Below are 11014 nucleotides of genomic sequence, written 5' to 3'. Positions count from 1 at the left end.
GAAGTGTTAGTGACTCCTCATGCTTCACGCTGTAGATAACAGACACATTTACCTATTGTTCCTAATGGTGCTTCATGATTGAAAGTAGTTAATATGTTGCAGAATCCTCTGGGTTCTGTGTTTTAAATTAGTAATGTAATTCAGTGAGCTGTATACATCCCCCCACAGAGCACAAGGTGTCAGATAAGGCTGAGGTTATGTGAGATATTGTGCAGGAAATGCCTGTCTTGGAGTAAAATTACACATCAGACTGCATGCAGATTTATGACCTCGACTCTCATGGCTGCCATCTGCATGTGTCATAAAATCATGCTTCAGCCAGAAATGAAGATGAGACACAACACATAGTGACCATTTTATCAGTCCAGGTAAAAAAAAAAAGAAAAAAGATGGAACTGTGTTATGGGAGAAATTCTTGATGTTAACACTCATTCTTAGCTGTTAGCTTCTTTTCTTAGAAAAATCCCATCAGCAACAAGTACACAGACGGATCAGAGACAACGGGAACAGACATGTAAAAGGCCCCCATCCCTCTTTTATAAGAGGTACACACCCAAACTGAGAGACACAAACTTACAACAGATGACAAATCTGTGAACTTGTTTTGCATCTCTTTGCGTCTTCCTGTAGTTGTTATGTGTCTTTATGAGGTCATTTTGAGTCTCTCTGCAGTTGTTATTTGTCTCTTTTACCTCTCTCTGTAGTCATAAACTGACTTTCCAATAAGAAATGCTAACACTCATTCCAAACAAAGGCTCTGGCTCCAGGGGCCTGTCGACCCTTTGGGCTCCGCAGCATGGTTGCCCAGTCGGCCCGTTCAGTAAACCTTCCATGGAGATGCTGGTCAGTCGACACTTGAGTTCATTGGATCAGACTTGATCAGTGAATGTTTAATTGAAATAGTATCTGTGTTGATTGTGTAGGATCAGATTGTAGGGAGAATGGATTACAGCGCTCATGTGGCCGTGCCAAGTGGATCTAGTGGTGTTATATTTGGTTCTGGTGTTGCTTACAGACTGTAATGTCTCGAGGTTTGTGACAAATATGAACTACAGACCTGTACAGAGAGACAGCATGTGTGGTGTTACATGCAGTGCTACCGTATGTGTGTAGATCAGTTGAAACTGAGTGCACGCTGGCTGCTGTTGTCTGAGATGAAAAGATTTAGCAACTGCAACTTCTGTTTGGAGAGTTGTTGAAAAATGCCTTTCTCTGCATGTATTTCTGCACACTGAGGTAGTTAATTTTCTCCCTGGGGATCATGCACAAAGAATAAAAGCTGCACGGTTGGTTGTTGGTCTAGAGAGTGTAGGCGTGTAGTGTGTGCGATGGACTAACTAATTGTGTGCTCAGCAGTAAGTTGTTTTAACCATGGTGGGGGTGGAGGCAGGTGATCGTCTGAGTGGTTATGACGAGGAGAAGCCTTGAAATGCTGACGCTTTGAAGAGACCATATCCTGCGTTAAAAAGTCAGTTTGTCTGGAAGGTATTTCGATCGATGTTGCTTAATGGAGGCAGAGAAACCCATCACAGTTTCACAGGTGATAACTACCAACACACTGCTGCCATGAGAAAACACATTGTAATTTGTAAAAATGAGGTTAAATTGAAAAGTAACAAACAGCACTGAGCTATTCTGCTACACCAGATGATGCATTATTTAACATTTTCTCCCCATTGCTCAAAAGTACCCCAAAATAAACTCCTGAACTCCAGGATATTTCCTCTGCTCTTTAGCAGTGGTGTAGAAGAACAAAATCCAGCTACTGCAAAGCATAACTAGATAAATGCATCAAATATTACTGTTTGGGTGTCACTGTTCATGCTCAATAAGCAGTTTTGTCTTTGATTGATTTTCAAATTAAAAGAAATACGTTCATTTATCCATTAATACTTTCCTTCTACAATATAGTGTGAAGTCTATATGTTTCATGTTTATGTTCCTTTTGGTTAATATGTGAACTTTAGTCAAACTAGGGCATCAACTAAATGCAGTTAATGTTTTTATTGTTAGATAAAACACTGCTCTTGTTTAAAACTGTATGAAACCTTTTAGTTTGCATTCAGATACACACACTGTATGTTCCATGTTATAGTAACTAGTAATTTAAGTCTATTTTTGTCTTGATTGATATAGCTACAACATATGCTGTACATGAGGCATTCAGGCTACCTAATCTATAAATTAGGTCTAAGCCAAAAAAGGAAACTATTACGAATCAAGAAAGTCTTTCTTGCAGTTGTTTCAATTTTCTGTCTTTTTTGATCTCACTGTCAGCAGCAGTGTTCCTTTTAAGCCTGCACTTTAAAGAGGATGCACTGAGTTGAAGGTTATTGATTATTTCCTCAGGAGGAGTCTTTGAGTGGCTTTGTCCACTGCTCAGTATTTATTAAGAGGATAGAGGTTGTGGGTTTTAGCCCCTGTCATCACAGAGTTGAGGCCTTGAGCGCACACTATGTATTTTATATTTGTGCAGCACTTCTGAACAAAGATACAAACACCTAAGCTATGTGTTTGTCATCTGTCAAGCACAACAAATAACTGTATCGAAGTTGCATTACGGTGACTATCAGTACTATAGGATCAATAACGTTGATTGTGTCTCACCGTAGATGTTGATTATACCTGAGCGAGTCTGTTGTCTTTAAAGTCAAAGCATTTCTTAGTTAAAAGTGTAAGTGTAGGTTCATCTGCTGGTGGTTTCACATATTTCTGAAGTTTTGAATTTTAAATCATCCTGCTGACTTGAGTGTTTATTATTAAATGAATTTGATCTCACACGTGCATTAAAAGTTGCAGTAGCCTTGGCAACCGCTCACTTAAATTTAGAAAGTTATTCATATCTACAAGTATTTTTCAGAGGTGAGTCACTCTGACGGCCCACTCGTCCTTTGTTAATGCCTGCAGGACTACCTGTGCTGTGGTTGTTGTTATCCACTGGAGTATGATATATACTGTCACATACTACTTATATGTTGTGATGTGATTTTTGCTGATTCGTGTTTGTCTGACCATCGCATCACATCAACCAAAAGCAAATGTGACTCGCAGTTTAGCTGCTTCAGGTCACAACCGAGGGAAAGTGGAACTTAAGAATCTGAGTCATTTGTCAGAGAACGATGGGTTGAGGTTGTAGCTCAGTTGTTATAGTGGGGTGACCATTAAATGTCAGTTTGCCTTTAAGCAACTCACTGAACTCCAAGTCGCTACTGATACATGTTTAAGTGAGAAAAAATGGCTTTTAATAAAAGTGTCAGTAATGTTGAGCTGCAGCTCAGGTGGCTGTTTCTCCCCCAAATTCCTCCAGATATATGTATGTGTGGAAAAATGGAAGTCACCTGGGACGAAAATTATCTGTTGAAACGCTACACATTTTCATTTTGTCACCGTTTCTAACATCACAGAGAAGACTGTTCAGTCTGTTGTGACATTGTTTCTGTAGTTACTTTGTTTTCATACTTGACTTTGTGAATGCTTCTTATAAGATGACACTGACTTAAGAGATTTGAGTTGCAAAGCACATGACTTCACCTCAGCAACTTGGTCTGCTTTACTGTCTCTGCTAAACAGGCAAATCTGCAGCATTTTAAAGGCATGGATGGGGATTGAACCCATGATCTTTGGTTTACAAGACCAATGCCTTACCACTTGGCCACCACGCCTGTGTTATGGCAGTTGGTGGCCAACTGCCATAACACTAACAATGTAATTTATGATTCATTTAGAAAACAATTAAAAATCAAAAAGAAAGAAAAAAGACAACATTGTTGTGTCTATTTTCAGTCTGACTAAACCTTTGTGTTCCCAGTAATCACCAGTAGGGGGCCTCCACAGTTTGATAATATAATTTACTGTCTTCCCTTCAGCCCACTACAAACATACGGCACACACACACACACACACACACACAAAACACTGTATGTTCCTCTCCTGAGCTCAGAGGGAAGTGAAGCAATATCATGATTGCACTTCTCCTCTACTTAGCAGTGTCGTAGCGTGGCTAAGATGATGAAAGACACAGCTCTCTTCCTCCTCTGAAGATTGCAATTTATTCTTCCTGTTTATGACACCACACTGAGGGCAAAGTGCTGCTCAAAGGATCCTCTGACCGATTTTTTGAAAAACACACGGGGGCTGAAAAAGACTGATGATCTCTTTCTTCTGACGGGGTGCATAAATCCTGCAGGTGCAGTCAAAACCATCTCTCGCTAATAATCTGTCAGGATGTCATTTTTTCCTTTAAGCCATAATAGAGATGATTAAAATAAACCACTTAAGTAGATTGTGTTGTTCTGTTTCTGTGACCCTGCCTGACTCATGCACACCTCTCTCCTCCTTTATTCTGTTTTCATCCTCCTCTCTTTTCTGCAACCTTTCTGTCCCTCACCTCTGCCCTCCCCTGCATTTGCTTTATTGCTTTCCTTCTTTCTCATGTCTCCCCCAACCTCTCTTCCCCCTTATTGTCCTCCTGCCTTGCGACCTCCCCACCTCTCTCTCCTATTCCCCTTATTTCTCCCCTCCCTCCTTTCAGATCTTCACTATCCCCCTCTCCTCTCCTCTCCTCTCCTCTCTTCTCTTCTATCCAACCAGATTTGTAATGGTGCTCACTCTGAAAATCTTCCCACTCCATAGCAACGCGCCTCCTCACTACTGTAGCCTCTGCTGCCATTGATGCAGGAGGCGGTGTTGGGATGTAAAACTACATCAGAGGAGATTACATATTGCCTCAGGCTCATTTTCCAGTTGTCAGCTGTAGCTGGAAACATCTCTTTCTCTCTCACCACTCACTCGCACTTTCTTCCCCTCTTTATTGTCCTCTCTTTTATGTCTGCCACACACTTATTTTCCCTCTCCCTTTCTTCTCTCTCTCCTGCCTATCTGCAGATTTCTCCATCCCTCTGTTTTTCTTCTCCCAATCCGTGCTGTTCGCTTCACAAGCTTTCAGGGCACATGTGAGTGTGGAATCATGTTGGCCCTTTCTCTGTAATTTCACACAATAAAAGTCAACAAGCAGGGCTGCTGCGTGGGCTGCTTATGAACACAGAGAGAGAGGCTAATGGAAAGAGAGAAAGACAAGGAGAGAGTGAGAGACAGAGGGAGGAGAGAACAAAATAAAATGCCGCCTGCATTTCCCAGAGAAGGAGGGCACGTGTCGCAGTTATTTATCACTGCTGGAGCTTTCATTTCTATTTGTGTTTGACAGTCCTCCATATATGTCAGTGTTGTCAGTCACTGATCACAATAATTATGAACTCAGACGTGTAAAAGTTACTCCTGGAACTACTGTGCTTTACACAAAGTCTAATAGAAATATAACAGTAAAAAAGAACTATTAAATGCTCAGTCCATCCAAATAACATTTATCTTCAGCAGTATCTGGGCCATGCTGAAAGTATCTGTCTGCCTCCTGCCCAATACAATGGAGGTGGGTGAGATTTGTTGTAGATATTCACATGACTAGATACCAAGTAACTTTCTCTTTGATCTTGCAATAACTGTTTTTTTTTTTTTTTTTTTTTTTTTTTTTTTTTTGACCACCTGGGGACAGTGTAATAAGCTGTGAACATGAAACTGACATGACCTTTTAAGCTGATAAGTTGAGATTGATTGTCAAGTTATCTTTTTACACATCCAATAGATGCAGAGAAACATCAGTGTCAATTTGTTGTGTTTCTGGCTACCAGACAAATGTAAGTCCAATATCCACTCCTCTTTTAACTCCTTTTTTGGTCTCTACCAACTCCTGATGGAAATATCTGGCTTTTAATCTGCTAAATGCTCCACTGTGTTCACAGGGTAGTTGCTAACTTTATCAGTCTGATCTTTTGGAGCTTTTTGCTGCAAACCACTGCCTGCTGAAAACAAGGCGTTTAGAGCCATGAGACTGAACCACAACAGTAAAATTATGGGTCGTAAAACCAAAACATAAGAGAAAAGACTCTGACAAGTGACCCCCTCCATATGTCTAGTACATAAAATACAGAAAAACAAAGTGATTATATCCACTTTTAAATAGTAAGATCAGCTAACACTATGTTTTATGAGATCAGCATATCAAGCTGAATCAAACACTAGTCAGGTTTCCATCAAATGTAGTTCAAATTTTGACTGAACTTCTAGAAAATAAGCTAAAGGAAATGTGAATCAATCTGCGTTTCTATCCATCACTGCTACTGCTGCAAACAGTCAAAGTTGGGCACGTCAAGATAATTAGTTGCTGAAGCTAATGCTCCCGTCAGGTCCCATTAAACCATCGCAGAAGAGGAGGGGCCAGTGACAAGATGTAATTAAAAGAGCATCAGTTAAATTTCAAATGATATGGAGAGCGAGGTGGAAATATGTCATTCATGTTGTTTCACGTATTAATATAGGTAACGTTTCAGTCTCCTCTGTACTCTACACTGACCTGATGTTTTCATTTGCCTTTATTGTCTCTTCAGTGGAGCAAAACCTTGAGTGAGGTTGAAGTCGCATGCTTTCATGTACGTCATGATTTATGCACTAAGGCTGCTTCCATTACGCTTTTTAGTAATTTGCCAACTTTTCCACCTCCACAAGCGTAAAAAGTTTTGTAATATGTCAACTTGTTAAAGAAATTCATTCAGGTTTTTCATGTACAAATTGAAAATGTGCACAAAAATATATGAATGGAAATGTTGAGAGAACTCAGAAGCTGTAACTGAGCCTGACCTCTGACCTTTCTCTGTAATGGAACAAGCAAGTAGACTCAATAAAGTATCATGTTGTTGTTATTGTTACAATCCACAGGCAATGAAAGAAAAGTTCAGGTTGACCTTGTCCACTGGCTGTTGTGTTCTGTGAGCCTCACTCATGATGACTCACAAGGTACAATGTTTGAGAGAAAAAAACAACTTGAAAGCGACTTCATGGTTGAAAAACACAACATGGTCAATGCCAGAGAAAATGTAGTGCAGTGATGAATGCAGTTTCATTTACACAGTGAGGATTTATTTTTCATATCTCACCACAGCAAGGTTAATTTATTCAAAGGAAAGTTTGTGTTACAAAATTGGATATTCCATTAAAAAATCAGATCCAATGTCCTTTTTCTTTTCTCGACATGTGTTGGATCTGTCTTTTCCCTTTCTGTCCAGGTCCAGGTTCTCAACTCAGGATTTATTGTCCAGTTGCCAGATTGTCATTTAGTGTCTGTTTGGTTTTCAGAGACGAGACTAAACACACCACACAGACAACAACAACAAAAAACCTGTCACCATCTCATCATTTCATTTCTTTTCATTGTGGCACAAAATGAAAAGTTCTTGACGAATAGCATAAGGCTGACTGGTCAAACTATATGCCAGTTTCAGTGTCTCAAGGCCAAGACTGGAAGATTTGGCATCTTCTGAGTATATGGCAACACTAGCTCATGAGCTCATGGTTCCCATGTCACTGGGTTTGGACTGGGTTGCCAGTTTCTTCTTTGTGCTTCTCAGTAGAACTCCTGGGTTTTCGTGGTGGCCAGGATGTGGCTTTATTGAGTGTCCATTCCCCTCAGAGGGATGCCAGTCTAAGATAATTGTGTGTGTGTGTGTGTGTGTGTGTGTGTGTGTGTGTGTGTGTGTGTGTGTGTGCTCTTGTGCGCAGCAGAGTGAGATTCTGGCCTTGATTAAACCCATGCTGGCTGCACCGATGAGAAGAAACATTCAAATGCTGATGAACCGGAAAGAAAGCCTTGATTCAACTCTCCAGTATTGTGGGAGAGTCTCTGTCTCTCTCTCTCACTCAGCAAAAGTACATTTCTTTTGACAGAATTTCAATATATATTCAGGCTGGGTGTCATATCTTAATACTTTTTAAAACTGTATCTGTAGCATCAAGTCTCTACTGAAAGCTGGCATCATAAGCTTGGTCAGATTAGTGTTGTTTACTTATTCTTTGACCAATATGCCTTCATTTGAGTCTGTAATTTTCAGTAATTTTAGTGTGTTTTATCCACATTACATACACTTACATGATGGTCAGTTTACATGACATACATACATATTTTCTATATGTTTTTATTTATTCAAGGCTTTGCATGGAAAATCTGAATTTTAGATGGCGTTTAAATAAAAAAAATCCAGTCTCACAAACTAACTGCTTATTATGACAAATGCAGATGTATGTAGGTCACATATCGTTGGTACGTTTCAGTACTGCAGGGAGGACAGATGTGTAGTCACGGCAGATGTCATCACTCTGGAGTGACTTGATGCAAAGCCAGACAGGTAACACACACTCACATACACACATAGTGGTTTTTTTTTTCTTTTTTTTTTTTTTTTTTTAGGGATTTTTTAGATGCCTTCATGCGTGATGATGAGCTGTCACTACAGTTTCTAGCCCTGCTCCCACTGCCCCTCTTCCTCTGACCATCGGGGCAGAAAGGCTACATGTGTAACAGTTACAGTAACCAGTTCTGTCATCCTCCGACTCTGAATAAACCCTGTGCCCTCTTTCTAACTGTGACACCACTTAGGCTAACATGGCACGTGTGCACTCTGTTGTACTCTCAGAGAAATGCAGCCGCAATAAGCATTCAGTGTTATTTTACACACCGTTACCCAACCTTTCTTCCATGCCCCCACCCTATTTCTCAGAAGTTGTTGTGATATCCTCCCTTCCTGCCCACTTGGTAGAATTTGTTTATCTCTGTAAATGTATACTACCTCTCACTGTTGATCTTATCTAGATTCCAGATGTTTGTGTTTGATTGTAAGTGTGTACGTAAAGGTTCACCACAGGAATAGTACAACATGCCACACACTTTGCAACTCAAACACCAACAGTGCAGGTCATTACTGTGGTTAGTGCTGTCCATCCAGAGCACATTGCATCAGTTGCTAGTGTTATTCTGGTTTTGTTGACTTCCCCATTCTGCGGCAGGTGCTGGTTGTAATGTAAGCTCGAGGACACAGTGATGTGCTGGGTGGCGTGGGAGAGGAAACTGTGGTTTTCAGAGCTCTTGCCACCCTGTTGCCCCACCCTGCTGCAACCCTCCTCATCTGGTTTCTGGATCTCCCCACCAGGAAGATAGTTCTTTGTCAAAAATAGTACAAGATTATGTAATACTTAATGAACTGCTTGAGGCTGTGGGGCGATATTAACTGTCAGAAATCTGCTCATTCATGAGGGTGATTTGATGTATGTGGCTCATAAATGAGGGTGTCCTCAACATGCACATTTTGGACTGAAGTGTCTTTGCTAACTGTTCGCTAATCCCTGCAATTCCCAGCCCTGTTACAGGCACAGTTGCAGTTTGCAGTAATATCAAAGCAAGATTGCAACTTTAAAGTCTTAGTAATCTTTCAACTGGTCTTTAATTACAAATACAAACAGACTTCTGGCAAAAATTATTTTATTAGCTGTAGCTAGACCATTAAGTTAACGTTTGCTTCATGACTTGGTCGATAACACTGTCTGTGCCTGACTTTTAATGTTTAGTGCTTGACTCATTTTAAAACAAGAACCCTGTAAAGAGGGGTCGTAAACATGAACTTGATGGCTATGGTTCCAAGAGACTGAAGCTACATATCAAGAGGTGACAAGACATCCTCATCATGCAGAGAAAATAAAGAAACTGTTCTTGTATCGTAGTTTAAAGTGTAGTCCTAGTATTATAACCGTGATAGGGCAAAGTGTAAGATCAGACTGTTGCCAGTATTTTGTCTATAACTCTGTTTAACTCACATATTTGTTCGTATTTTCAAACTATATGTTTTCACTTTTAATGCAACAAGAGAAAAGGTTTTATCTTGGATAGTTACCAGTGGATGAGGTTGCTGGATTTAAACATTCCCCAAATCCAATAAAGAGCACAGAGCTGCTAACATCAGCCTCAGTTAATGTGCTAGTTGTGAAGGGTGTTCTACTTTGAATGTAACATGTAACCCAACTCAAAACTAACATATCTCCTGAAGCAGATAAACACACTGTTTAATACATTCCTTCTTGACAGCTTGACAGCTGCTGTTTGGGGCAGAGCATTAGCAAACAGCTTAAACCACCTGAAACAAATCCATGAATGAAACTGTTTTTATGAACTCATCCTCCACATGTTCTTGAGTGCATCAGTTTGAATTTGATACTGAGGGTCACAGAGACAAACGTGCAGATAAAGCCGTGGTCCAATGAGTCATTTGGTTGAGTGCTTCAGCTCCCCCTGTTATCTCTTCCCTCCAGGTGTACCCTGGAGCAGCAGGGCACAACACGGGCACTGCCGTCTCTGCCGTGCCAGTCCGCACAGCTGGTGTGCAGCGGCTGTATTGCTGCCATTGTCTGATGCCCTCTGTGCACTCTGGGACAGAGACAGAAAGGCAAAGAGTGAATGAGCGGGAGAAAAGGATCCAATTGTGGAACAGAGAAAGACAAAATACAATAGCGGCAGGGAGAGACAGGGAGAGAGCACAAAAATAGAAATTGGTGGCAGCACAGAAGGAGTTGTAGGCTTCACGCTGACGAGGAGACATCTGCTCGGATTATTCTTTAACATAATGCACCGCAGAGTCAGGACTTACAACCACATAAAGATGAAAAGATATCGATATTCTTTCAGTAGGTATATCTACCAGTTTGTCTCCTGCAGCTTATCGGTTTTTATTAACACAACTCTGGCTTTGATCTCACCATGCTTCCTCCTGACACTAAACCAGACAGTACATTCAAACAAGCTGCAGGTTTGTCCAGGTGGAGTTAAGTTTACATGGTTTGCCTGATTAATGTGAGAGTGGATGCTGCTAAGAAACAGGGAAGTCTGATCTGAAATCGTAAGGAGGCTCATTTGTAAATTCACTTTCTGAGGCTCTCTTGTTTGCACAGACTAATTTTCTGGTTAAATACCTCTGACTCTGGGTATTCATGAGGCATTTCAATCAGCAGTTTGCACCGATTACACTGTGTTTTGTGCAGTAGCTTTCAGCTTTATTCATTCTAACCACTCTCAGCTCTGAGATTTGGATGAAAGAGTTTTTTCCTGCTTGTATCTTTGATGTGAATATGTCTGACTGTCCTG

At 40.6% G+C, this 11014-nt stretch overlaps 1 protein-coding gene and 1 non-coding gene across 3 annotated transcripts in view; one reads left to right on the top strand and one right to left on the bottom strand.

The window, feature by feature from the left end:
- ripor2 (RHO family interacting cell polarization regulator 2) overlaps positions 1-11014 on the top strand; it is a 78735-nt gene that overhangs the window by 4353 nt on the left and 63368 nt on the right. The window contains exon 1 of one of the 2 annotated variants that reach the window (XM_018697987.2): positions 10482-10557. The exons of the other annotated variant lie outside the window; for it this stretch is intronic. Coding sequence (XP_018553503.1) covers positions 10497-10557 — 61 coding nt within the window. The 5' untranslated portion in view covers positions 10482-10496. Of the gene's footprint in view, positions 1-10481; positions 10558-11014 lie in introns of those variants that run through there. 2 annotated transcript variants of the gene reach the window in all.
- Positions 3591-3662, bottom strand: trnat-ugu (transfer RNA threonine (anticodon UGU)). The gene has a single exon. It is a non-coding gene; the product is annotated as a tRNA-Thr (tRNA).

The sequence above is a fragment of the Lates calcarifer genome, linkage group LG3, assembly GCF_001640805.2.
Source record: "Lates calcarifer isolate ASB-BC8 linkage group LG3, TLL_Latcal_v3, whole genome shotgun sequence".
Lineage (NCBI taxonomy): Eukaryota > Metazoa > Chordata > Actinopteri > Centropomidae > Lates > Lates calcarifer.
The sequence above is the reverse complement of the archived record's forward strand: the minus strand, read 5'-3'. Positions and strand labels throughout refer to the sequence as shown.